Consider the following 27,724-nt stretch of genomic DNA (forward strand, 5'->3'; position numbering starts at 1 on the left):
TGCTCCCTGGAGGGAACTCAGTTTGGAACTGAAAAGCAGGGCGGGCAGCCTGTGCTCTAAGGTTAAAGCAGATGTGGTGTGCCTGTACAACTGGCCTCTGCAATGTGTTTACTCCAAAGATGACTGATGACACCCAGCCAGTCAAGCTCCTGAGAGTGACTGTTGCTGAGGTGCAGGGGAACAATGTCCAATCATGAACCAACATCTACAGAGCCCTTGTAAAGCTCAGGAGACACCAAGAAAGCCAGTGTGGAAAGAATTTGAGGTGATAAAGGGGTGGAGCGCAGTGTGGCCTCTTCCTCTGAAGTGAACTACAGCTCCCTGGAAGAACAGGTCCCATGTAACTTGCTATGTTCATGAGACCCCTCCTCAAGGTTAGACAGCAGTAACAACAGCTGGAACAGGAAGCTGGCCAGCTGAGCTGACTTAATTAAGTTCTGCAGGGGCTCCAGAGATTCAGCTTGTGACAGTCTCCACCAAGGAGGGGTGACCTTTTCAGCATCTCTGAGTGTCCATGCTCCTGTGAGTGAGTCTCCTAAACTCACTGCTTCTCTAAGTTAAGTCTCGAGTAAGACCATTTGGTCTGTCATCTGTGCCACTTCTGACGTATTTGCTCATGTCTCCCCAGGAAATAACACAAGCACTTTTCACTTTATTATAGACATGAAGAGCCAGCAGTTTTGCTTATGGAGCTGGGTGGAACCCATGCCCTCAGCACGTGAGGCACAAATGATGCTCCGCTGCATCCCACAGCCGTGCATCCTGCCTTTAAAATGAGTGTTTTCACATAGGAAAGCTGGGAACGGAAGACCATTTCCAGGTCCTTTACATTTTGCAAAGTGGAAAAAGCGCATACAAGCGTTAAGCAATTCTCTTGCCTTCAGGCACAGGAGCACATAGATGCTGTGCCAGCCCATGATGCTCCTTGCCCAGCTGTGTTCTGAGTAAGCTGAATAATCAAAGCGATGCTTTTGTTTGGGATATGGAGGGAGGAAGACAATGAACTGTGATTGTTTAGGCCTATAGTGAGAACAGGCAATATTATTTACCAAACAAGTATTCAGAAGTGACCAAAGAACAAGTTAGCTTCCATGAACAAACCAAGGGAACCCCACATCCTTATGTTCCCTGTTTCTGAATGCCATGCGTATGGCTCACCTTCACCAACAAGCAGTATTGTGCAACTGCATGGTAGGCAGGTCAGCGGGTCTGAGGCATGTTCCTGCACACCCATCAAATGCTTTTACTGACCCATCTGCTCAAGTGTCTGCAGGTACAGAGACCTGGAGGGAACTAAGCCAGCTTCAGGCACTGTGTGTTGAAGCTGTCCCCTTCTTTGCTAGCAACGGCCTCAAGTAGGCTCTGCTTCTTTTGCATGCTCCTTGAGGACTCCAGCTCGTACATGGTGGTCAGGTTGAAGAGCACGCTCTCGTGCAGGTAGTGCCTGGGGTCCTGCTGCACCATGGCCTCCAGCTGCCGCAGGGAGTCCTTGAGCTTTCCCAGGTAAAGCAGACACACAGCAGCATTGTTGTTGGCCTGGAGCAAAGAACATGTGCTCAGGGTGGCACACACACAAGCCCGCCTGTCTTGGTGGTCCCTGGTCCCCATGTCTCACCAGACCCTTTGTGGACCTCTTTAAAGGCCAGCCCAGGCCAGGCCAGGCCAGAGCAGGAATCTGGGATTACTGGTCAGCAAAAGGTAGAGGGGCCCGTGGGGTACCCAGTCTGCATGTCTTACCACTGCATTTGTTGGGTCCATTCTCAAAATCTCTGTGAAGAACTTGTGAGCTTCTGCGAAGTTATTCTGGCCAAGGTACAGAAAGGCTCTGGAATGCACACAACAGAGAAGACAGTGAGCACAGGAGAGCCAAGGGTAAGTTTCACCATATAACATGGACATATCAGGCACGTATACCAGAGTGGGTCGTGCGCTCTCCGATGGAGGCAGTGGCTTCAATGCTGACTGAATCATCAGACTCACCGGCAAGTCTGCCATCCAGGGTCTAGCCCAGATGCAGTAGCTCCAACCAAGGCTATTCCTGGCTTATAAACTGACCATGTTCACTTTCTGCTGTGGTCAGAGCGGGGAGCATGAGCTCGGCATATGGGACTCAGGAAAGCTGATGGCAGGATGACACACTGCTATAAGGCTATACTGAAAACAAGCTTATGCTCTGATTTTAGAAGAACAGCACGCTACCTGGCCTGAGAGTTCTGAAGACAGGGACGTCAGACTAATTGTGGCCCAATGAGATGGCTCAGCAGGTTGAGTCTCCTGCTGTCCTTGGAACCCTGAGTTCAGCTGCTGGGGTTCATGCGTGTTGGAGCCAACTCCCCACAGTGGGCCTCTGAGCTCAGCATGCATGCGTGTACACACAAACACACACACACACACACAGACACATACCAGTAAGTAAGTAGAAGATATTTACCTGTTCATTAGAACCATTATTTTACCCTGCAGTCCATCCAACTTCTGAGTTACCTTCTCAACGTCTTGAAAATATTTTTCAGCTGTTTTTATGTCTCCGATCTGCTTTAACAAAGTTATCCAGTCAGGTTAGCTGACAGGTTAAAAGAGGTAAATGTAAAAATCACAGTTGTTCCCAGTATCATGTCAGAAGAGGAAGTTCCCTGTATGTTATACAGGGGATCCCAGAGCCCACCCAGTGAACAGGAGACATTTAAAGACAGTCTCAGGTTAACATCCAGTAATGAAATCAAACTGCCCATCCAAAGTGTCTGGTGCTTCTCGTCTCTGACAGGGAATTATGTTAATATGAATGCCTGGTTCAAGTCTTACAACTTAGCAGCTGTGCCCCTGAGAATAAATTCTGGTGTAGCACTCAGTAAAAACAAACTTTGGTAAAACACAAGCCTAAGTCAATTTCTGAGATTATTTCTGGCTGGGGACAGAGTAGATACCACCAGCTTGCCAATTGCAAAGTAATATTTTGACCAAATAATACAGAATCCTACTATAAAAATAAATGAACAGACCTTTTGGTATCCTTTGTGAGGAAACCATCAGCCCCCTCAAACGAAGCAGGGCCCCTTGGTATGGGCACCCAGGAGAGGAAGGGGACTCATACTCTAAGGCAAGTGAAGTTTGGACTCTTCCTCTAAAAACTCAGCAGTGGCTCTCCATCAGTGCTGGGAGCTGTGGAGCTAAGCGAGCTGGCCAGGCCCTGTGCGTGCTCTTCTGTTTCCTTAAGAGTATGAAGGGAGCCCAGTGCTCTAAGTTAGGCTTGCAATAAGAAGTGGAAGACATAAAAGGGCCCTGTTACACAGCAGCCTCACATACCAGTAACAGGCAGATGAACGATTCACATATTTAGAGCCTGCCTCAAGTCCCACAAAGCATCATCTTTGGACTGCACTGGACCTTATTATAATGAACACCGTTTGCCTCCTACGACCTGGAGGATCTCTGAGGATGGAGCTATATGAGTTATTGATCTTGGTAAAGTCCATTTTCTGTATTGGGAGGCTTGTTCTGACTTTCTCAGCCTACTGGTTCGCCCCTTTGGCTGTACCTTGTCACTGGGAACACCCTTGGGTTGACTTCTGCCTTAAGTTGTATGTAGGGAGCCAGTGTCTGGGAAGCAGATCACTAGCTACTTATCTGCAGGCCTGTTTTTGGAACCAGAGTGATTCTAGAGTAGACAGGGGAGGGCAATACAGGGGAGACTGAGCCTGAGGTCCTACACTGCTTTACTAAGCAGCAAGGTAATAGACATTTAGAATGACCACTGTATCCCAGCTGGGGAGGCAGAGCCCCTTGCTGGACTCCACTCAGCAATAGGCACAGGGGAGGGGTAAGTGGAAGGAGCTCTCCCCAGCTTGGGCTCATCTGACTGGCTGAGTTGGGGGTGGGTGGCAGCCCTGGCTGAAAAACTCCAGCCTCCTCACTGATGTTCCTGCAAAGACATCTCTCCATTTGTTTTTCGTCCTTATCACTTCTAGCCACTCAATGGCTCAGAAAATAAACAGGAAAAGTTTTTGTATTTCCTGGGGAGGCGTTGACATCTTTGCAAGCTGGAGGCCATTCCCTTCTAAGCAGTTTTCTTGAGGTCTGACTGCTGGCTAATGAGCTACATGTATACAATACAGATATCTAATGTGATGTCTAGGACGTATCAGGGTGTACAGTGTCATCTGTCAGGTATCCTTGGACCACTGTATACCACTGCTCCACACTTGCTGCTACTCATGGCTGCACTTTGAATTGGCCACCCCCATCTGCTATGCTGCCTCCATCTCTGGCATGTTCAGGCCTCTGCTGCCCCTCCCCACGGTTCCAGTAGTCATTCTCTGGCTCCTCCCCATTGTGTTCCAGTAATCACTCCCTGGCCCCTCCCCACTGTTCCAGTAGTCACTCCCTGGCTCCTCCCCAGGCCTCTGCTGCTCCTCCCCACTGTGTTCCAGTACTCATTCCCTGGCTCCCTGCAGTCCCTTACAGTATGGCACCTTCCTGGCTCTCCAGTGAACTCTGACAGCCGTGGGCCTCTGGCTTTGAAGTCAAGTGGTCATGAGTATACTCTTGTCCTGCTCCGGACAGCAGAGCTGCTTTCACACAGCGGCTTCCCTGGGCTACTGCACTTCCACTGTGGTTCAAAAGCTATCTTACTGGTGTGAGTGATGACCTCCCAAGACCCATGTGAAAAGATGTGGAGGGGCTGAGTCTGAGCAGAGAGAAGTAACTTCAAAGGATGAGTGCTGCAGATGTCCAGAGTCTGGGCATCTCTGCCTTTGGACTGTCTGAGACGCTCCTGGGTACGGGCACCTCCAGCCTTCTGCGAACAGGCTTCCTCAATGTGGAATTCTTCTCATGTCCACTTTCCTCCCCTTGCCACTCTCCACCTGCTTTCTGAACAGAAGGCACCCATGGTCTGCAGGATGCTGTGTGTGAAGGTGACATCCACAGGCCTGAGAGTTTCAAATATGCAGATGCCACCTGGCCTCTCTGAAGGCTGGCAGGGAGTGTGGGGAGGAGGTAGTCAAGCTGTGGGGACAGGCAAAGGCATTGAGAGTTCCCTCATACCTGGGAACTGGATACTGAAATAATAAAAATAAACCCTTTACTGTGCTACAGGCCTGAGCTGGGCTCCCAGCTGTCACATGAATGGCACAGTCAGCACAGGTGACCCCTGCTCATAGCCAGACTTGCTCTATGTTCAGCTCAGAAAGAATGAACACTGCTCTTCAGAATAAAACACCCTGAAGAATTACATCAGGGGGTTTGTGGCCAGGAGACATAGCAGAGGCTAGGGGAGGGGCATGTGCCTCTGGGGCATTCATATTTGTCAAAGCTGTCTTTCTCTGTGGTCCAGCAATTGTGAGGTGATAAAGGAATGGCCCTATTCTTAGGTCACACAGCGTTAGAAAAACCTTAGAAACAAATGTAAATACAAGTGAGAAGCCCGCAGCCAAGGCGCATGGCAATATTCCAATCCCCCCATGTGAAGTCATCTAGGAACCCACTGTCTGTCCATCCGCGATGTCAGCAGACTTCCCCACAGCCCTCTGCACTCTGTAGTAAAGCACTTCTAGTCCCACACGTTAGCACTGGATAGAAAGTGCCTCTCCCTGTTTGCAACAGTGTCTACTTTTCAGGACTCAGGTGTGCTTCCCCAGACAGAAGCCAGGCACGGCCACTGAGCACACGTTCACATTTGGCTTCACTCACTCGGAGAGACAAAAATGGCTGTGGAAGGGCTCACTCTGCTGACTCGTCAGGGTGGGATGGCCATGTATCTTAAGCCTGGCCATGTCACGCTGATGACGATCTGAGCCTGCTGGGATGGCTGCAGCAGAAGGCTGCTCCTCTTTCTCACGGAAGACTGGGCAGTTACTCCTGTGCACTGAGGGTGAGGGAACAGGTACAAGATGCAGAGCCAGCAAGCACCACACTGCTTGCAGGCCAAACTCAATGGTGCCCAGGAATCTTGGCCTTGAAGATCTGCTTTCTTTGGGCTCCGATTCCTTGGCCCAGATACTATATCTCTTGTTTGGAGCAATATGTCCCAAGGACTGTACCTCTCCTTTGCATTGGACCCTGAGATGGAGCATGGGCCTCTATCAGTCCTCATGGCTGAACAGCCCAGCCCTACTACACAGCAAACCTCCTACCCTTGTTTTGTGCCCTTTCTCTGGCTACTAAGGACACTACTACTCCTCTTTGCTCCTGGGGACAGCACTGGCCTGTATCAGCCCCAGGCTTTCAAAACCAATGAGCCAGGGGCCTCCTCTGACTTGTGATCCCATTCACGATGGAGCCAGGCACCCTTTTCCATTGTCTTCCCATGCATTCAACATCAAACAGCTCCAGCTCAGTGAAGAAGCCAGTCTCGTCCCTAAGCATTCCTTATGTAATGTGGCTTTCACTGTGGAAATGAGGGACACTTATCTTTGGGGCCACTGTGCCCCCCAAAACATCAGATTCCCCACTCTGCACAAGTACTTTCAGTGTTCCCAGATATGTATGCAGATGGCCTCCTCTTGTGTTCTGGGTCCTCCAAGCAGGAAAGCCTGCTAAGGAGTCAGGGAATATAGGACTCCAGTACCCATGAGTTCCAGACTCCCACATGCCAGGAAGGCATTCTAGCTATAGATGCTGTTAAGGCATGGTGGCCATGCAGGCTGCAGAACACTGTGAGATCACGAGTGTAGCAGTGCCATGTGCCGGAGTGGGTAGGCTCTTTCTCCTCTTGCCATCAGCTGTTCTTAACCTACCCTCTTTCCCCAGATTTAGAGCCTCACCAGGGACAAATACACAAGGCCCATATCCTGGGCAGCCTGGGAGGTCCTGATCCTGGGACTGACAAGAAGATGTACCAAATATTAGTGAACCGAGCCTCTGCATTGCTGCAGCCTCTATGTCAGGGTGCACTTGAGTGTTCCCTCAACACAGCACCTGCAGTTAGCAGATAACCCTAACTGCAACAGGACAGAGCACACCCAGCAGAATCATTGCAAAGAACACCTAACGGTCACATGAATTTGAACTGAACTATTTCCCTACTACTGCCTGTTTGCATGAGTTCTGAGGGGCAGAATTCACAGGCAGCCTCACAGGATTGCAGTCACTGCAGTCAGCCTTTGGGCTGTTAGCAGTGTAGCCAGTACCTGGAGGAGAATGCGGCCGATTCCACTCAGCAGCTGTGGCTCCTGCTCCGGGTAGTACTTGATTACTGTGAGGTAAGCGTCGACAGCCAGCACATAGTCCTATGGTAAGAGACCAAAAGCATGTCGTGAGCTGGAGAAGCTGGACAGCGCTTTGCAGGGCATTACGGACCAGGTATACACATACACACACACACACACACACACACACACAAAATACACACACAGACACACAGAGAGCTGTGGGGGCAGCAGGCTAGTGCTGGACCCCTCCCGCCAATGGTGGTGGGACTGAAGACTCTGAATTCTGTGTGACATACATTCTCTTGTTATCACAGGGCTCTGGACCTAGCATCTGGCCCGAAGGCTGCTTTTTGCTCCCACGTCCTGAGCAGAAGCCAGAGATCCCCGTATTTGGTCCCGCCCTCTTTTCTGGCAGAGCTGTTGTAAGGACTCGTAGTTCTGCACCATTTCATCCTCCAAACACATAAGCCACACTTTGAAAGTGTCTCACTTTTCTGTGCTCAATATTGAGGCAAAATACCTGCATTGAAATGACCCACCAATCAACTTTGCTATGACAGTGAGGGCATATGGATGTCACTGTGACCTATAATGAATGACATGTAGTTACTGCTGCTCTATAGAGGCAGGCGTCCAGAGGCACTGAAGGTGCTGTGGCCTTGGCGTCTGCATCCTGCAGATTGAGCTTCGTCTTCAGTGCCTCAGCTCTGTGCACCTTCCTAGCAGCAGCCTCACACCACCCCTGCCTGCAGCCCCTCCTTGAGGCTAAGTCTCTCTACCACCCACCTAGTATCCACTTCCCACTTTTGGTTCACAGTACAAAAAGGTATGAGAGTTGGTTTCAGTGAGAGGGTTCAAAGGTCAGCTTCTCCTCCACCCTCTGTAGTGTGTAGCTGAGCAAACACTGTGGCAAGAGCCGTGCCAAGCACTTGTTTCCTCTCAGTTACAGCTCGTGGTGACCAGTCCAAGGCTGGCACTGCTCATTTCCTCCTAACCATAAGATTCTGGAAGGTATTTCATTTCTCTATTCTAAACTTTAAGTTTCCTCCAAACTGGGACTACAGCGACTGAGCTTGCTAATTGGGAGGTTATAGAGACAGACGACAAGGAAAATTCCAGTTTGGCAGGGGTAAAAAAAAAAAAAAGAAGACTCTTCAGTCTGGTACCTTCAAGTGCAGCTCGTTAAAACTAATTTTATTCAAGGCCTGATGCTCACAAGGAGCCAGACCACACATGCCTTGATTTCCTCTCCTACCACGTTTGCTGCCTGTCACTGCGGCCCCGCCCAAGGCCAGCCGGCCTTATTTCTCATTGTGCCAGCAGGTGCACGTGGATGTGTGTGTGCATGCACCATGAGGTGTCAGGGGAGAAGGCACCATGGGCAGTCAGGGTCAGGGCTGAGGGGACACGGCCACTCTACCCTGTGCAGCTTGAGGACCTGCTCTCAGGCTGACCAGGGGTCTAGGCCATGGTCCCTAAGGTCCATCCTGGTCTCCTCTTCCAACCTGGTACGTACCCTTACGTTTTATTTCACTGAGCAGAGGGCAGGCTGTGCCGAGTCACACTGCTGCATCTGATCACAGGCCATCGTGACCTAGGCTCCACCCTGCTCATGATGCTTCTGATGGACAGCTCCTGGAGGGCCAGGGTGCATGGCATGGAGGGCCAGTATGCCTCAGGAGTAAGCCCTGCTAGGATCCTAGACTTTCTGATTGGCATTGTTGCCTTTCAAACTTGCCCCAGGGTCAATTGTACATGCTACTGAGAATGGCCCAACAGAAAAGAAACAGGCTATAAATATATATAACTTTTTTGAGACTGAGTCTTATGGTATAGCTCTGTATAGCCTGTAACTAACTATAGACTCAGTTGGTCTTGAACTCTTAAGAGATCCATCTGTTTCTGTCTCCCATGTTGGTATTAAAGGTATGTACCACCAGGTTCAGTTTTGATAGGATTTTACAGTTCTCCTAGGAGGCAGAGTGGATCCACAGGTTTGGGACTGATCCGAAAAAGCAGCAGTAGAGAAGGGGTTGTCAGGCAGGTGCCATCGGTGTTAGCGTGTGTCAACAAGCCTGGGGGGTGGGGGTTAGGGTGAGCTTGTTAGAGGGAGTGTTTAGGGCTGTCACCGAGGGCAATCTAGTTGGCTATTAGTCAATGAAATCACTCATTCTTGGGAACCTGGAGGCCAGCTGACAACAGCTTCTTGTAGAGTGTCCATTCTACTCTTCTGACTACACTGACCTGCCCTTGAATAGAAATACAGACACTCATGTGTGGGCAAAAGCATTCTTGCCTGACTTGCACCTAAAAACTGCATTGGCTGAGTGACTGCTAAATTGTATTAATGGCTGTTCTGTTGCCAACAAAGGCTTTATGTAGTGTTTTCCAAGCAAAGAGGAGGCACCCTGTGTGTGGCAGGCTCTTCCCCACAAAAGAGAAGCCACAATAGTCAGAATGCTGTGTGGGAGGTATAAGGACGTGAAGCTGAAAACTGTCCAGGTATCTTATGGCTACTGTGAAACCCCAGGATATCACATTTATGAACAAAGGGCTTTGTCTTGCAAGCGGATGTTCCTGGAAATATATAGTGGGACTCTCAGAACTAGAACATATGAGCAAATTTCTTATCATTAAAAGGCTGATTAATTAGGTCATTGTTAGCTGGCACACAGGCCCCAGCTATGCACCCCAGCTACTCTGGCAATACTTGTTGTGTCCACTAGATGGCAACAGAACGCATGTGCTCACATCCACTTTCCTTACAACATTTCTTTTACTCCTTTAACTCATGAAAATCAAGATTAAACCTAACTTTAAATTTAAATTACATCCACGGTGGAAGTATTTTTGAGACATGATAATCTGTCCCATTCAGAACCTTGGGTGACAGGATGCCACAGGCAGACGTTTGGTGCCTGTGCCTACATTGCTGGTGGTGTCACTACCGCAGTAAAACAAAGGAAAGCGTTTTTTGTTACACCATTTTCTAACAGAGTCTCTCAGAAATGCAAGCTGAGTGCACTGCAGCTGAGCAGCGACTTCCTCCCTGAGCATCTTCAGCCTGTGGCTGGGCACCACAGTGCTGCAAGCCTAAGAAGGCAACCAAGGCTCAGAGACTTCAGGAGACTGGAGGCTCCCGGTGCCTTCTCAGGTTGCTACAGGCCACAGCAGTGCAGAGAGGCAGGCCTCACAGGGGGCGGTGGGACAGAAGGAAGCAGGCCCCTCCTTGGCTGAGGGCTGCAGCCCATGGGGAGGTGGGGGAGGCTCTGGAATGATGTCACCAGGGAGGCGGAGGTGGGAAGATACCAGGAACAAAGTGGCCCTGTGGCAACAGACCATGTGCAAATATCTCACGCACAGAACTTCTAAAAGCTGTAATGTGTTCAAGAGTAGGAAAGAGCTGTGAGGACAGCTGGAGAGGTTTTAGGAAACCCGTTCTTCTGTGTCAAGGTCACCTACTACAAGAGCCTGTCCACACCCAATGTCACACGTCACCTGTCTGCAGAGGTGCAGAGGAAACACACTGTCCTATGGCTGGGCTGTGGTCACAGACTTTCCTGCCAGATCCAAGGAGCTGGCCACATGGAGGGCTGCCAGTCGGTCTAAAGCGAGGAGCACGCTCTTCCCCTTGGTAACCTGCCCGCTGGCGGCCGCTCAGTCAGAGCAGGATGACCTTGGCTGAGGGAGGACTGATGAGCCGTCTCACCACAGCTCGGAAGGTGTTAACAGCGCTGCTCTGGGCGTCTGCTGCTGACACATTCTGTGGCGGCTTCAGTGCCTGCAGCTGGCAGCAAGGCCGCCAGCTCTGTGGCAGACCACCCGTGCCCAGGGCGGGAGGCAAGCCAGGCATGGGATGTATTTGAAATGAGAGAGAAGCTGAAAACCTGCTGGCAGGGCTCACGTGGAGAATGGACTGGAAATACAGTGACTGACAGCCCGGCCGAGCTCCCCGAGTCACACCGGCTCCTCAGGTGCACAGCTCGGGGTGAGCTCCTCACAAGAGGGTCTGGTGGGAAAGCCTGCCTTCAGATGTCAAATCCATCAATCATTAAAAAAATGACCCTCACAGTAAAACAATCAGAACAAAGGACGAGATTTTCTGGATGGAGTTCAGAGGAAAACGGGCGGAGTGAGCAGTTTTAATTAGACTGTTTAAACCTAGGCCCATGCAATTAAATTCAGCAATATAAACTGTTTTCTGTGGAAATTTTACAACGACAAGTTAGGCCCCCAAGTGTGAGTGAACTCTACTGAGCAATCTAGGCCACACTGAAGACTGCTGAGGCCCACGACTCACTTCCTTGTCAGGCCTATTGGAACACGCAGCACTTCCCTGCAGCCTCTAGCTGACACTGTCTGCTAGAACAAGGTGCTCTACAGAGCTCAGCCACCCACATACCTTCATCAGGAGCAGACAGTTTGCCATGGAGTACAGCACACGGCCCAGACGAGACCTCCACAGCTGAACAGAGGCTGCAGGGGAGAGAGAGGTGTGAGTGTGCACAAGCAAGCATGCTCCTGCGAGCTGGCAACTGCTGCACTCTGGGTGCACACAAAGCCCCCCGCATCCCCACCTAACCTTACCAGGTTTCCCCAAGAACCGGAGACAGAGGACAGTGTTCTCAGTAGGATGCCCAGAGTGGGCTCCCATAAGAGACCATCTGCACAGATGCAGCAAGAAATATAGCCCAGCTCAGACAGAAGACCAAGCAGTCATCAGGAGCTTACTTCTAAGCCACAACCCTAAACCTGTGACCACACACAGATGCAGAGACAGCATCTGCTGCCTAGGGCAGAAGCTGACCCGTGCACAGAGCCTGCTTGTGTCCAGTGGCTGCAGAGAACCTGGGTCTGCTGGCAGTGTTAGCCCCTACAACCTGGAACTGACCACTTCCCTAGGCCATTAGTTTCAGATTGGAACAACGCTGGTCTGCCTTTTTCACAGGCTTTACTGAGGGTGGACAACCAGAAGTGGCCACCAAAGCGCCCCATGAGAGGACAGGATAAGTCTAGTCCCCACCGCTATGGATGCAGTAGACAGTGAACAACGCACCTCTGCTCACATCTGATACCGGCCATCTCCTGGTTCAGAACCTTCACTGACCATCTCTTTGGTTTTCAAACTGGTTCTCCCCTCTGTGTTGGAGTGATCCCTTCACAGACATCTGAAGTGAGGGGAGGGCTGACTGATGGTTCCTGAGATCATCAGGAGTAAGAGCTGAGCTGGGGACTATACTGCTTACATCAGCTAGGGCAAGCAGATACATTCATACCTTTGGGTGTCAGAGCCTAGTTAATAGCAGGATATACTCATGTCAATGTATGTACACACACACACACACACACACACACATGCATACACCACATATAAATCACCCACACAGCACACATACATACCCAACCCTTCAAATCCAGGGAATTATAAATGTGCTGAAAGGGACTGGCATCTATTCAGCATGCTGTAGCCAGAATAACTGCTGTGGTATATATGTGTACACAAAGTTACATACTGGGGATATAATCCCTAAAGCCACATGTTGATGGTATCTGAAATGGGGGGTCCTTGGAAAGGCATTGGGAGGTTAGGTAAAGTCCTCAGATGAGGCCTTATCACAGTACTTGAGGTTTTATTCACTTATTAATTGTTATTATTTTATTATTATTATTTTTGGTTTTTTTTTGAGACAGGATTTCTCTGTGTAACAGCCCTGCTGTCCTGGAACTCACTTTGCAGACCAGGCGGGCCTTGAATTCACAGAAATCTCCTACCTCCGTCTCCTGAGTGCTGGGATTAAAAATATATGCCACTGTGCCTGGCCTCACTGGTGGTTTTATAACAGAGCTAAGAAGATGGCTTCCTTGTCTCATCATGTGATGCCCTGTACAATGTGGATGATCTCACCATATGCCAGCATCATCTCATGGACATCCCAGACTCTAGAACCGTAAATCCAGTACAACTCTGTCCTTTATAAATTAAACCAGATTTGGGTATATCATTACAGCAAATGGAAAGAGACTGAGACATGGTCTTAGAGGCTGATCTGCCTCTGCAGTCCACCACGCGTCCATAGGTGATTGCCAAGGTGCCATGGAAGATCGGGATGTTCAGCCACTGACAGTTCTCACTGTGGCCCACTTCCCCTCTGCCATGCAAATCTGGGCAGGCAAATGAAAAGCCCCCAGTGCACCGAGGAGCTGGGTTGGGCTGTCCTCAGCCCATGTGTACTTCTCATTACTGGGTAAAAGCCCGTGTTCTTCCTCTCACTTACCCAGAGTAGATGCTACAGGGGAAATGGGTGAAGGGGACATCCACTGTTGGGTAAGAGTGGGGACCAACTATACTTTTGAGCCTTGCATATCCGAGAGAGTGATGTTCAGCCAACAGAAGGGCAATGCTCACCTTGCCTGCTTTCCTGGGTGACGCTGCTCAGACCACCATCTTCAGCTAAGCCTTGCTCCAAGTTGGCCAGGATCTGCAGTCATTTCAAATAAGGAGAACAAAACTGTAAGTGGATTTGTGGCTACACTGTCCTCATATATTTCAGACACAGCAAATTTCTCTGGGTGAAAACCAATCAGGCAAGGAATGTTCGCAGAGATGCGTCTTTTACATTGTGATGTCTGCCAGTTACCAGGAGGTAATGAGAAGAGCAGGCCCTACTCTCTGGTGGAAGGTGGAATTTAGGCTTATGAGACTCATAGAGCCTTCTCAGACACTGAACACGGTGGGCGTTCAGTTTTTCTTTTCCTGAAAAGCTGTGCATAAGAGTGATCAAGTTCTGTGGGAACATCAGCCCCGCCTTTCTCCAGGGTCCCAGTGAGCCTCCAGCCTTCTCTTCAGCACTGGCTGGGTCCACTCTGTAAAGCTGGTACTTTGCATAGTTTTGATTGTTTGGTTAAAACCTTTCCATCGTTTCATCTGTATTTCGGTTTTCCCTTAAAGAAAAGCTGCTATGGTCCTTGTGACACAGGGAAAAGATTTATTATTTTATTATTACTTTGAAGGGCAGGGTGTGAATATATGTTAAGAGTAAAGACTATGTGTAGGAGGAAAACAGGCATAATGTTCATGGAAAAGGTCTTCATGCAGTCTGTCTGCTCTGTGGACAACCTAGCCTTCCTCCTCCCACCTGCTGGGTGACATCACCCCAGGGGCTACCCCTAGGAGGCAGGTAGGCAGTGGAAGGCACCACTGAGTGTCCTCTCTCCACTCATCCATGCCACAATGGGCACCCTCCTTTGTAAAGTCATTATTTTGCATAAGCAAGAGAACAATTAGCTGTGGACTGTGAGTGGGGCTCATGACTGTGACCTCTGAGAGATTCAGGGGACAGACACGGGGTTAAAGACTGACCTTGGAGAGAAACGAGCCAGATCAAACCAGGTCAAACGGTATTTCCCAGCTAATTTGTCTTCTGATAAGTAATCGTGAAGGCAGAAACTGACAAGGGAATGAAGTCTTAATCCCCGCAGGCTGGAGTGCATGGAGCCAGGAAGGAAGGGAAGGGAACAGGGACAGCAGAGGGCACCAGCATTCAGGACTGAGTCCTAGAGCTCAGGGAACTAGGACAAAGGCTGGCATTTACACTTAGGAAAGAAACCACACAAGGCAGGAAGGGGACAGTTCTCTGGGTCTCAGGGCCGTGGAGGATCTATGTGCACAACTGTGCTCCAAGCCTACCATACCATGTATCTCAGAACACGGCTGATCTCTGTACTCGGCATTCAGGGCTGGGGGAAGCTGTATCTATGGAGCCCTGGCGAGCTCAGCCAGCACCCACTGGGAGGGTGGGATCTGCCTAATGTTCTGGCTCTGAAGGAGAAGTGGGGCACTTCATAGGAGCAGCAGCAGAGAATCCGGGAACAAGGAGGGGCTCCTCACTGCAGTGTATGGGGTGGCAAAGGCAGAGCCACTGAGGACTCTACTACCTGCTCTGGGCTTTCCTGGCCTTGTGACAGTCTGGGGAATCCTCTTTTTTCTATATATGTTATGGCTTGGATGTAAAATGATCCCCCTCCTTGGTTAATGCCCACGTGCTAAGCTGGTGGCACTACTGAGAGGTTCTAGAAATCTCACAAAGTGAGGCTTAGCTGGTGGAAGCAGGTACCAGGAAAAGGTCCTTGGGACCACTTGGTTCCCTAGCTATTTATGTTATCAAGTAAACTGCTCGTGCTGTACAATCTTCCTGTGATGCTCTGCCAAAGTACATGGGGTCAAGTGACTAGCCTGAACCGTCTGAAATCATGAATCAAAACAACCTCTGTACCGTAAAGTGGTTTGTGTTGGGCATGGGTCGCAGCGCTTCTGAGAACAGTAGCTAACATAGTGTGTGTCCACATAGCACAAGAGACCCGAGGAGGTCACAGCCGAGTATGTGAAGAGTTCCAGGGTCTGCAGTGTCCCAGGCCACTAAGTGGCTTGAGCACCAGTGGGAAGGACAGCCACCCAAGGTTGTGACCACACTGAGAAGGGCATGTCCAGTGCAGGGTTCTGACCCTCGTTTATAGAATGTGGACTTGTGAATATGGTATACCTCCACCCACAGGTCCATCTTGTCCTGGAAACGAGAGCCAGAGATCGAGTATCAGCTAGGTCCCACTCAGCAGGCACAATGTACTGGTGTTCTGGAACATGCTCTGAGGGCAGAGGCCCCATTAAACACAGGTGGCAGAATGATAATGCCTTGAATCAGGTCTACAGGAGGATGGCTGGCACTTCTACTGTATTTTATTGGATAAATCTGAAGATGAAAGGATTTCTTTCACCTCTACCAAATTTAAATAAAGAGTTCACTGTAGCCAATGCCCACAATGCCGACATGGGGATGAGACAGGGTCTCAGTTGCTCCTTCACCCAGAAGCTATACCTCCCTCTTTCCCTGCCCTCCCACACCCAGAATCAGGTGATGACACAGAGAAGCTTTGGGTGAGGGTCAGCCAAAGGTGCTGGCAGGCAGTGCCACAGAAGCAGGCAATCTGCAAACCCAGGTCATGGCTCTCAGGTAGGACACTGAAGCTATGACCACAGGTCAGTTGGATAGCTTATTCTGTAATAAGAAAAGGGAAGATGTTGTCTTTGAGTGGCTTTCAGGATGAGTACTTGAGCCTGGTCCCTTGGGAGTTCCTGCCCTAAATCCATTAGAATTTGGTAGAGGTGAAATCCTTTCCCCCTCTCACAAAACAGATCTTACAGTCTGTCTTAGGCTGGTTTTGAACTCATGGGTTTAAGTGTTCCTCTTCCTTTGGTCACCCAGTGGTTAAGGCTTTGTTGTATACTGTATGTAACCCAAATCTGTTCTGAGACAACACCTTGTAAAGAGCAAAATGCAGGGTGAAATGACAACATGGGACAGTGACCTCACAGGACTAGGCACTGCACAGTGCAGAGTGGCTACACGGGACTGAGTGATCACACAGCCGAGTGAACACAAAGGAGAATGTGTGTTCTCGTGGGTGAGTGGGGTGTCTGGGCAGAAAGGGCTGCACAGCTCACCCTTGCCTCAGGGAGCTCTCCTGTAAACTACAGGGAATCATGGGCATGATGTTGTCAGTCCAGAGCACAAACGGTTCCTCTCCCCCCAGCCCTCCTGCCTTTGGTGGAGTGAGGCACAGGCACAGTGGTAACTCCAGGCACCGTGAGATGCTGCTTCAGGTCCAGGATGACTTAAGCTTATCATCTCTAATGTCTATTTCTCACCTGGACGCCCCAACACTCTGTTCTCGTCTGCATTACAGACTGTGGGGCTCCATGGAGAATGTACTTATAGTGTTTTGTAAACTTTAAAAGTGCCGAGGGAAAATTAATTACACGGAACAGCAACAAGAAATTAAAAAAATTAAAACTGCTCCTCCGCCTCAGATTTTTCCTGTGGTCTTTTTTTTCTGCCTTCATCCCTGTAACAAATATAAAAGGGTTGGAAATGCGTGATCTGGGAGCAATGAGGCTAATGCTTGCTGACTGCTAAGTAGTAAGTGGGTCTCTAGAACTTCTGGGAGCTTTCTCAGCAGGCTGTGTGGGATGCTGTGGAGGAAGGTGAGAGCTGTGGCCTACCCTGAGGTCACTGGGAACCGTTTCTCCAGACACCTGACCCTAGAGTGTCAGGCTCCTAGAGTTTCTCCAGACACCTGACCCTAGAGTGTCAGGCTCCTAGAGTCACGGGCTCACAGCAGGGTTTCAGGTGCATCACTGTGAGGGAGGAGGCATGGAGGGCAGGGCTCCCCGGAAGGACGCCAATGGAATACTCATCCATAAGAATGACAGATATTGGCCAACAGGGCAAGGGGGAACACTTAAACACCAGTACTGTCTCAAACAGGTGGCGGTGACACTGGGACTCCCAGGACAGGGCATGAGTGCTCTGGGATTCTTCCTCTCTCTTTTTGGGAGGGAGTCGGTGCCACATGAGGACTGGAAAGCAGGGAGTGGGGGCTTCTTCTGAGCAAACAGCGATATTGACAGGTGTGAGGGAGTGACCTAGCAGCCCACTCGAGGTGCACTGGAGCCAGATGGAAACCTGTGGGTGCGGTGACATCTCGGAGCTGTTACTGTTTTACAGACCAAGGCGGGGAGGAATTGGTCATAAACTCAAACTGGGATTATGGCATGACATAATCCCAGTTCTGAGAGAAAAGAGCCATCAACAGATCCTGTTGACAAACTCAAGACAAATGACTAAGACTCGCCTGTGACAGGGAACTTCTTGGTGCCCAGCAATACCTGGTGTCTGCTGATGAGGTGCTGCCCCAGGTGACAGCAAGTGGCCCACCGACCACCTGGGCGCCACTATGGAACCACATGCTTGCCTTGGCGTCTCTGTGCTGCTAACAGAGGCCACTTTACACACAGACTTGAGGACATGAACCCTGCTCCTCCTGGTATGGTCATGGTGTTAATAAGGCTCCATTTCTGACTTTATGACTAGTTTCTCTGAGTGGCTTTCCAGGATGGGTGCCTGAGCCCTTGGGAGTTCCTGCCCTAGATCCATTATCATGACCATGAAAAACAAGAGTGTAAGTCCTTTAAAACCCAGAGAACAGAGCCACCATGCTGAATGTCACAGGTGGGAATGTGCAGAATGACAAGCCTGTTTTGAAGGAGTGACATCCTTCTGGGGGACTCTGGTTTGGCTTCTGTCCTCCATCTGTCCCCTCATTTGGCTTACTTCTGCCTCCCTCCATAGCCAATCTCTCCCTTTCTAAGGACTCTGTGAGGCCCCACTTCCCCTCAGTTTACACGATCATCTCACTGACCCACGGGGAAAGTCAGATGCTGGCCTCAGGTCAGGACCCAGGGGGACTTTTAAGGAGGCAAAGGTCTCTGGTGAGGTCCACCCAGCATGAGCACTGGGATCGCCAAGTTGGCTCAAGGCACCCCACGACCAAGTTCTCTGTATCAAGTAGATTTATTTGCTCCAGAGGGACAGAGAGCAGGGATAAGGGACAGGAGATAGGGGACAAGGGAGAAGGGGAAAGAAACAAGGCAGACAGGAGAAAAGAGGCAAGGAAGAGGGGGAGGAGTGTCTGACTAGAGGACAAATGACTGCCTCTGGATAGCGGAGGACAAACTGTGGTACACAGGCAAATGGCAGTTTACAAGGGGAAAAGGGAAAACTCCATGTTAGAATGAGGTGTTTAATTTGAATTGGGCATGTTAGTTAAGGTGGCCAAAAGGGGGGTTTGATTGTTGGACTTTAATACTTTGATAGCTGGACCTTGGTAGTCAGCCTCAGGAGGAGAAGTGGCCAAATAAGGGAACAACAGACTTTGGTGGCCAGCTTTCGGAATGTAGCTTAAGGATTTTAGCAAGGCAGAGGGATGCGGGAAGGGCAAGGCCTGACAGAGCCATGTTTGTTGTGCTGGAGATGCCTACAGTCTCTTCAGGCTCTTGCAACACAGACACATCTCTCTGTGGCCCTCGCCATCTATTGAGAGACCTGACATCTCTGTCTTCTTTAGGGCCTACCCTGAACATGCTGGTTTCTGCCCAACAATTTCTGTCTCCTGAATTTTCATGGTAATGCATGACCCAGCAATTCTACAGCCAAAGTGAATGAGAACTGTCTGCCCTACGGGTGCCGTGCTGCTGCAGTGCTGCCCACTCAAAGATGAGTGGAAGGGGACATGTGGCAGCTGCACATAGCTGAGTGGTGGAGGGGAGGAGAGGACAGTGAGAGGGAGGGCACAATGGGCTGTTTGCTCCCCAGGGGAAGTTAGAAGTAGGCAAGGGTTGGTGACAGAGACTGTACTTGCACGCACCAAAATACAGTGCCACACCCAGCAACAGGCACAACTAACCTACTAATCAACATTAAAGAAACGGCTTTAAGCCACAGACTCATTTGCTCGGCAGCAGCCGATCACAGTGTGCAGCTGAGTCAAGGTTACCTTGTACCTTTCAGTTTCGAGCTTCCCATGAGGGGCAATGAACTGAAACACGTTAGAATTTCAGTCCATTCAATCTGCACAGCCTGAAATGCATCCCTTATTGGGTGTCTTACGAGCTCACCACTGTAATCAAGTTCAGTCATGGAAAGAGGTACTTGGAACTGAGTGGGCAGGCCGTGGGAAGAAACACTGAAGGTAGGGCTGGAAGTGAGGGCTCCTGACGTGGCAGTATCTATGCCAAGGAGGCTCCCTAAAGCAGAGGGGCTCTTCTGGATCCCGAGCCCTGGGCACATACTAGATTGGATCTGAATAACAGACTCCACTCCTAAAATGTGGATAATTCTCACTACACACCCACAGCACAGGAAGGCTATGTGTCCAAGGGGAACGATGTCTGGAGTGACTTTGGCACCCTGCTTGACTCTGTATACAGCCACTACCACTTGCTTGCCACAATATTTAAAAAGGCCATGACCCCTGCTTTGAGTTTTACAGTTATCTGAGTAGGTGGCTGGGCAGGTGTCCTAACTTGCTGCACACCTCTCTGGGCTGGGGCCCTGGCCTGCAGGAGCTGTCATGAGTGAGGCTTGCTGTAGTCATGAGGTCTCAGCACACACATGTGCACTCAGCACACCCACTCAAGGACCAATAGGTAGGCCTTCCCGTCTTTACCATGGCTTCCTGGGGGCCTCCTGGAAGGTAGGCTTCCCACAGGGAAGAGGCTTCTCAGAGTGTTCTTGGACACTTGAAGAATTATTAAATACCCACACTGCTCCAGCATTGAGTGGTCACTGGTGCAGGCCACTAGCAGCGTTGCTCAGCACAGCAGGCCAGGCCTGCTCAGGATGTACACTTGGGTGTTTCCACCCAGTTTGTGTGGCTCCAGATGTCCTCCTGTCTGTGTGTGCTTTTCTTACTACTCACACCAGTGGGAGGGGATGCATGTGCTGAGAAAAGAAAGGCAAAGAGGACTGAACGGAAGACATCTTTACTAGCCAGAAAGCCTGGCTTTCTCTGGGTTCTTGTGTGCTCCTCTCTAGCCCTTTGGTGGACCGAGACTCCATACTGCTGTGCAGTGCCCAGCGGCTTTCTTGTCCATGCCCTAGGACTTGCAACGTGCCAATCAGAGGCTTCTGCTGTGACCCCCAGCAGGGCAGCCACCCTGCACACCCAGCTGATGGAAGCTCTAGCTCCTTCGCTGAGGGCAGTTTGCTCTGGGTAGACAGATGCGGGGCAGGAGTGTAAGCCTCGGGGCAGGGCGCCTGCCTGCAGCCCAGAGGGATGAAGCGCTCCTCAGTCTCTCTGCTTCTTTAAGTGGCTTGCTGAATGCCCCATCGTCTCTGATTAAGTCACAGCTAATTTGTTCTCTGCAGGAGCAGTAGGAAAGTGGAGCAAGTGAAGCATCTGGATCAGGGGAGCAGCAGCAGCGGGCAGAGCCATCAGGGGGCTGACGGCTGGCCTGCCCGAGCCAGCCCGCAATGAGAGCACGGTGGTGGCTGTTGTCCTGTATTTCTAACTTTGTCTACTGTAAAGCGGCAAGCACAAGTACGCCCATCTGTCAGAAACCCCTTTTAGCAAAGACACCAACCCTTCCTGGAACAGAGCTCTCACGCTGTCTTGTCAGCCATCAGCAGAGAAGCGGGCCACACTCCCAGCCCACGCGCCTCTTTTTCTGAGTGCATGAGATAGAGCCTCATCTGCTGCAGCAGAGGCTCTAAGGAAACCTTTCTACCTGTTACCCCGAAGCCAAATCTACCTGGAGTTGTGGAGTAGGGGTGGCTCATCTGCACTGGCAAATGAAATTAACCTCAAGCTAATTGTACCTTACTGTTTATGGATTATACCTATTTATGCAAATGGCTCTTAGGAATGTCTCTGCTGTGTGGGTTCTTTCCCAATCAGTTTGCAAAACTCTGGTGAGACCTGGAGGAACAGTCTGCAGAGCCAGAAAGGGAGGCATAGAAAGCAGAAGACAGGCATCTGCAGACAGTGACAGTCAAGGGCTTCTGTGTCATGACAGTGTGGTACACTGATTCCATTTAAACCAGACATGAGAAGTCACCAAATGACTCAAAGGCAATAAACAAAACCATCACTGGACTCCTTTATGAAAAGTAAGTGCATCGCCCTGATCTAAGCCAGGCAGCCCCGATCTAAGCCAGGCATGTGGAACATACACACACTGTCCAGTCCTTGTGAGTCTTCCAGACAGCAGAGCTTCATCTGGGCAACTGGCTTACAGTGGCTCTGCCCCAAACCAGTCTCTAGCCTTTGACAAACACTTTAGGTATGGATACCATAGTGACACTATTCCAGAACCTTGTGTATGAGAAGAAGTGAGACAGTCTCCGTTGGGGACTGGTGGAGAATGCCGTGGTGTGAATGCTGAGAGGAAGAGGATGGAACACCATGACAGTTACCTTGCTGCAGACGGTCTTGACCCTGTGTAATCGATCCAGGGACTCCTGTGGGTTCCCCAGATACTGCTGCAGTTCTGCATGCAGAATACGCATCGAAAAGGGGACCATGGAGCCTAGAGTAGAAAGCACAGGTAAGTTAGTGAGCTTGCTATGGATGTGTGTGTTTTCTGACTGTCCAGAGGAAGGAGGCGTTTACAGGGTGTCTTAGTTACAGTTTCTCTTGCTGTGATGAAACACCGTGATCAAAATGTAACATATTACAATATTACACCTTCCAGCTTGTAGTCCATCACCCACGGAAGTCAGAGCAGGAACTCAAGGCAGGAACCTGGAGGCAGGCACTGATGCAGAGGCCACGGAGGAGTGCTACTTACTGGCTTGCTTCTTATATCATCCAGGACCCCCTGCCCAGGGGTGGCACAGACCCCAATGACTTGGGTCCTCCCAAATTAAGTATCAATCAAGAAAGTGCTTCACAGACATGCGCACAGGCCAATCGGGTAGATCATTTCTCAACTAAGGTTCTCTGTCTCTATAGCTGACAAAATCCTGGCCAGCACACAGGTGTTGCATTGGAAGCAAGAACAGAAGCCTTTGATTTTTGGTTTAGCTGTAGAATACAAGCTGGTTTTCTCTGCTAAGTCATATCTTACCTATCTAGCCAATTACCAAGGGAGACCAGATGTTACCACTATTGCCACAACTCTGCAGCAACCACAGAGGTTCTCACAAATAAATTCAGTAGCAGATACCAAATGGCCACCAATGAAAGCTGTAACAGAGTACATTACTGTAGCAGGCCAGAGTGTGAGTGTGAGTGGAGAGGGCCTGTGGTGGTCTGAATAAGAATGCCCCCATAGGCTCATACTTTTGAATGCTTAGTCGCCAGGGAGTGACTTTAAAGGATTACAAGGATTAGGGGGTGTGGCCTTAAAGGAAGGGTGGACTCTGATGTTTCAAAAGCTCAGTCAGTCGTCCCCCTCCCTCCCCCCATTCAGGATGAGGTTCTCAGCCTACCTGCATTGCCATGGTCTTCTCCATGATGATAATGAAATAACACTCCGAAACTGTAAGCAAGCCCCCAATTGAATGCTTTCTTTTATAAGAGTTGCCTTGGTCATGGTATCAAACATTGACTAAAACAGTGGATTAGCTTGTATTTCCCAGCAGGGAGGGCTGCAAAGAAAGCAACTGGCTCTGGAGGTGCTCCTGGCGATGCCAGAGAGGGGTAAGATAGCTCAGTGAGGGGACCTCCCTATCCTGGGCTCAGAGAACAGGGCTCAGGAGGTATTCCTGAGGCTGCCAGAGGGGGCCAGACATCTCAGCCAGGCCATCTCTCCATCCTGGGCTCCTGCTAGCTTGGCACAGAGTGGATCTAGAGCAGGAGCAGGAAAAGGTGTCCTTCTTGCTCACGGGTCTGCTGGCACACTAGAGGCTTCTCCAGATTAGAGTCTTCAGAACTGCCCATCAGCATAAAGCATGTGGCTGCACTCGAAAGAGGAAACTGATGGGAACTACACAGGAGAACAGGAAGCTCTAGAACTGAGACAGGAAGAGAACAGCTGGGGAAATACTGTCTGTCAGTTTCATGCTAAGCAAACAGTTTAACTTACAAGTTACGTGGCAAGTTTTAAGAACCAAGTAGAGGCCAGCCTTCTGTCTCTTCAAGTGTAAACACACACTCAAGTGTGACACACTTCCCTCAGAAAGGCTACAGGCCCCCTAGCAGCACCACTACCTGGGCACCAGGCATTTAAGTGCCCAGATCAAGCCACCACACTCCCCAAGTATAGACGAGCTTGCCTGTCTCAGCTGCTGGGAATTTTAGCATCCTTCATGTTCAGTTTGGCTACCCAGTACAACAAAGCCTGGCCAGTCAAAATCTCTAAGAGCCTAGTTCTCTGTGTGTGTGTGTGTGTGTGTGTGTGTCCCATGTTCAGTCGGGACCTGTCTAAGAATAGGTTGACATGAACACTGAGGAAGTAGTCTCATTAGTTGTTTAGAAAGCATTAAATGAGGCTGGGGTGGTGCTGGTGAAGAGAGAGAGAGACACACAGAGAGAGAGAGAAACACATTAAATAAAAACAACTACTTGAAAATTATTTCAGACAGTCCCCTGTAGTGTTGAAAGCTACACCACCATTGTGGAAAGTCATGGAGGAATGTGCTAGAAATCCGCTGGGCCTTGGTGTGTGCACTGAAAACCGAAAGCAGAGAGCCGCATGGGCGCGACTTCCATGGGTCACTGCTGCTCTCAGAGGGAGGCAGCTCCTGGTAGTATGGGGCAGAGGCACAGCTGGACTTGCTGCCATGTACCCAGTGCTGTATGTATGGCTGCCACTGGCAACAGAGAGCACGTGGGGAGAGTCCCACTGTAGCTTCTTCCTTCCCTAAGGCACAGACCCACAGGTTGGTCTCAGTCTTCCTCTTTCATTTTTGTAACAGGGACATTTAACTAGATTCACTGATCCATCAGGTGACCCTGGACACCCTCTCCCCTCCCTGATATCCTCCTCCCCATCACCGGGGTGGGGGGAGCAGGTTGGCAGCTGATGAGGATACTGATCACTCCATCAGTCTCCCTGAGATGCTCCACTGCTGAGATACCGCTGTGTGAGAGTGTTCAAGGACACACACTACTTTCAATGCTGTGAAGACATCTTCCACCTAATGCTACATTAGCATGTAAACAAAAAGTACCCCAGATCAAATATTTATTATTTACGTGGCCAATTTGATCAAATATTTTAGATGGAGGTAGAGTGATAAAAACATGGACTAGGTCATCCAACCCAGGTCGTGCTCCAAGTGCTTCTCAACTGCAGCAAGTGTCGGGGACAGAAAGCTGCAGGAAGCAGGAGAACACCCTTCTCGGTACTCAGGAGCTCAGGCAGAGTACTGTGAACTATAAATCTAAACCTAACGTCAGCCTAACATGTTAGCTGTGGGAGGTAAACTGACTTTGCAGTAAAGAATGAAATTCCAGATGTTTACAATATTATGCTGCGCATTTAATTCTGAGCAGCCATGTCAGGTTTTGTGTGGATATAAAAGATTCAGAATTTGCCTGAGAAAGAGACCTGTGAGCTGCAGACACTGGAGGGAGCAGAGGAAGACTGAAGACTGGGTGAGAATTTCGAGGAGCAGATGGCAGCAGGGAGGACAGAAACTTAGCACTCAGTTAATTCGAGAGTCTGTACATCTGGCTCGATGATGTGAGGGTGAGCTGTCCTCAGGTCTAAGTTCAGAAGTGAGTGTCTACAGCAGCATGGCAGCTGCTGCAACCCTAACCAAACACAGACCACAGCCTGTTGGGGCGCCGCTGGCAGGTGCACTGAGATAATGAGAATGTGTTTTCTTTCCCGTGTGAGATCATGCACTGAAAGGGAAGGGACCATGGAAAGATAAGCAGTGCCACAAAAACCCCAAACTCAAGCCATGGCGAGTCTTTCCTTCCCACGGAGAGGGCTCCGAACAGACTGAAAGTGGTGGTGTGCGGGCATTCCAAAGACAGAAACACAGCAAGTGCACACAGTTAGCTCACTGGAAATCACGACTCAGTGGCAGGTCATCTGTTACAACTGTGCCACGTGCGCAGTATCATGCGCACTGCAGCGAGCCAGGTGTGGTGGTGCACGCCTTTAATCCCAGCACTCGGGAGGCAGAGGCAGAGGCAGGTGGATTTCTGAGTTCGAGTCTAGCCTGGTCTACAAAGTGAGTTCCAGGACAGCCAGGGCTACACAGAGAAACCCTGTCTCAAAAAACCAAAAAAAAAAAAAAAAAAAAAAAGACTGCAGCGAGCAAGCTACTGATTCTATCCAGGGACACAGCTCCTGTCAACACCTGAACACACTGAACACACACCCTGTGGTTGGAGACAACCTGCTTTAGTGCATCACAAAACAAAACCCAATTAAAACAAAAACAAAAAAAAACCCAGAAGGTACAAGGAAGGTTCTCAAAGCCAATCAGAGAACAGGGTTGGGAAAGCGATCTTAAGTCCCTAAGAGCAGTTTTTCTGTCCTGAACACTGCAGAAAAACAGACAAAACCAAAATAATCCCTAGTGCCCGGTACATAACCTGATCCCTTTGTTTCATCCCTCCATGCCAGGGGTGGGGTGGCAGACATCTCCTGGGGAGGGTGTGATAACCCCTGGGAGTATAGAAGTAGCAGTAGATAGCTGAGACAAATCTGGGGTCATAGGGTTGTCTGACTCTGGGCCCAAAACATTTTGATGCAGAAGATTCCACAGGAATATGTGCCAAGCTAATTGTACTTGCTGTTTCCTTTTGTTGGAGAAGGAAAAAGTGGCAAGTGGACCTGAGGGAGGGAGAACAGCAGGCCTCCACAGAGAGCAGGGCACCTGTGCAGCTGTCAACAGCTCTCTATGGCCCCTGGGGATTACTATTCATGTACCTAGAGCTATGCCACTGTCTGGGCAATAACCAGGGCAGCAGTGTGCTGTGGCTTAGTTAAGAAAATATTCCAGGGGCTGGAGAGATGGCTCAGTAGTTAAGAGCACTGACTGCTCTTCCAAAGGTCCTGAGTTCAATTCCCAGAAACCACATGGTATCACATCTGTAATGGGCTCTGATGCTCTCTTCTGGTGTGTTGGAAGACAGCGAGTGACAGGACAGTGCACTCATATGCATAAAATAAATAAAATTTTAAAACAAAGTGTCAGTCATAAAAGAAAGGAAGAAAGAAAGAAGGAAAAATATTCCAGAAAGTTCTCTGGTACATGTGTCTCCATATGCCTTTGTTTTTGTGTGTCAATTTGACACCGGCTGGAGTTATCACAGAGAAAGCATCTTCAGTTGAGGAAATGCCACCATGAGACAGCTGTGAGGCATTCTCTCAATTAGTGATCAAGGGGGGAGGGCCCAGCCAATTGTGGGTGGTGCCATCCCTAGGCTGGTCATCTTGGGTTCTATAAGAAAGCAAGCTGAGCAAACCAGGGGAAGCAAGCCATTAAGTAACATCCCTCCATGGCCTCTGCATCAGCTCTTGCTTCCCGACCTGCTTGAGTTCCAGTCTTGACTCCCTTTGGTGATGAAAAGCAATGTGTGAGTGTAAGCTGAATAAACTCTTTCTTCTTCAACTTGCATCTTGGTCATGATTTTTTTTTTTTTTTTTTTTTTTTTTGCAGGAATAGAAACCCTGACTAAGATAGTCTTAATTCCTAGTCTGATCCCAACAACGCTGCCAGGATGTCTGTGGTTGATTTAGATATAGTGTACATGGGGCCACCAGGAGTTGCTGCCAAATAAAAAGGCTAGGTTGGGCCTCTGAAATCAGAGGGCCCTCCTGCATGCCTGGAAATTATCCTTCCTAGAATGGGAGAGGCTCCCTTTAAAATTACTAACAAAGGATTAAATGCCCATACCATGGGAAGACCACCAATAAATGAGCAGCAGGAAATGAAGCCTGTGTGGGAGTGAGCCCCTGGGGAGGAGGCCCCGTAGAACAGGAGTCAGGGAAAGAGTAAGACCAACAGGTGGGGCTGCAGGCCCAGCAAGTCAGTCCAACCAGGCTGCTGACTTGCCAAGAGAAAAGAAACCACATCTTGCTGCTGGGAAGGAAAGGAGGGCACAGGGCTGTTTTAACAGCAATCTGGCTAAACTGAAAACTCTGGCACAACAGGCTTTAATAAACCACTTTTAACTTAGACCTTGGAGAACCCCATAGATGTTCACACAGAGAGATGTGCAACGATGCCTATGCTAGTCTTCGTAGGAACCCGGCACTGAAAAGAGGCTAAACT

At 49.8% G+C, this 27,724-nt stretch overlaps 1 protein-coding gene across 5 annotated transcripts in view; it reads right to left on the bottom strand.

The window, feature by feature from the left end:
* Nucleotides 1-632: 632 nt before the first annotated feature.
* Trappc12 (trafficking protein particle complex 12) overlaps nucleotides 633-27,724 on the bottom strand; it is a 58,307-nt gene continuing 31,215 nt past the window's right edge. For 3 of the 5 annotated variants that reach the window (XM_021179212.2, XM_021179211.2, XM_021179210.2), the window contains exons 6-12: nucleotides 21,959-22,071; nucleotides 13,555-13,627; nucleotides 11,551-11,624; nucleotides 7,128-7,226; nucleotides 2,432-2,535; nucleotides 1,738-1,825; nucleotides 633-1,536 (exon numbers count right to left, since the gene is read on the bottom strand). In XM_021179212.2, coding sequence (XP_021034871.1) covers nucleotides 1,294-1,536; nucleotides 1,738-1,825; nucleotides 2,432-2,535; nucleotides 7,128-7,226; nucleotides 11,551-11,624; nucleotides 13,555-13,627; nucleotides 21,959-22,071 — 794 coding nt within the window. In that variant the 3' untranslated portion in view covers nucleotides 633-1,293. The remainder of the gene's footprint in view (nucleotides 1,537-1,737; nucleotides 1,826-2,431; nucleotides 2,536-7,127; nucleotides 7,227-11,550; nucleotides 11,625-13,554; nucleotides 13,628-21,958; nucleotides 22,072-27,724) is intronic. The other 2 variants (XM_021179213.2, XM_021179214.2) reach the window with 1 other exon arrangement.

Source organism: Mus caroli, chromosome 12, assembly GCF_900094665.2.
Source record: "Mus caroli chromosome 12, CAROLI_EIJ_v1.1, whole genome shotgun sequence".
Taxonomy (NCBI): Eukaryota; Metazoa; Chordata; class Mammalia; order Rodentia; family Muridae; genus Mus; species Mus caroli.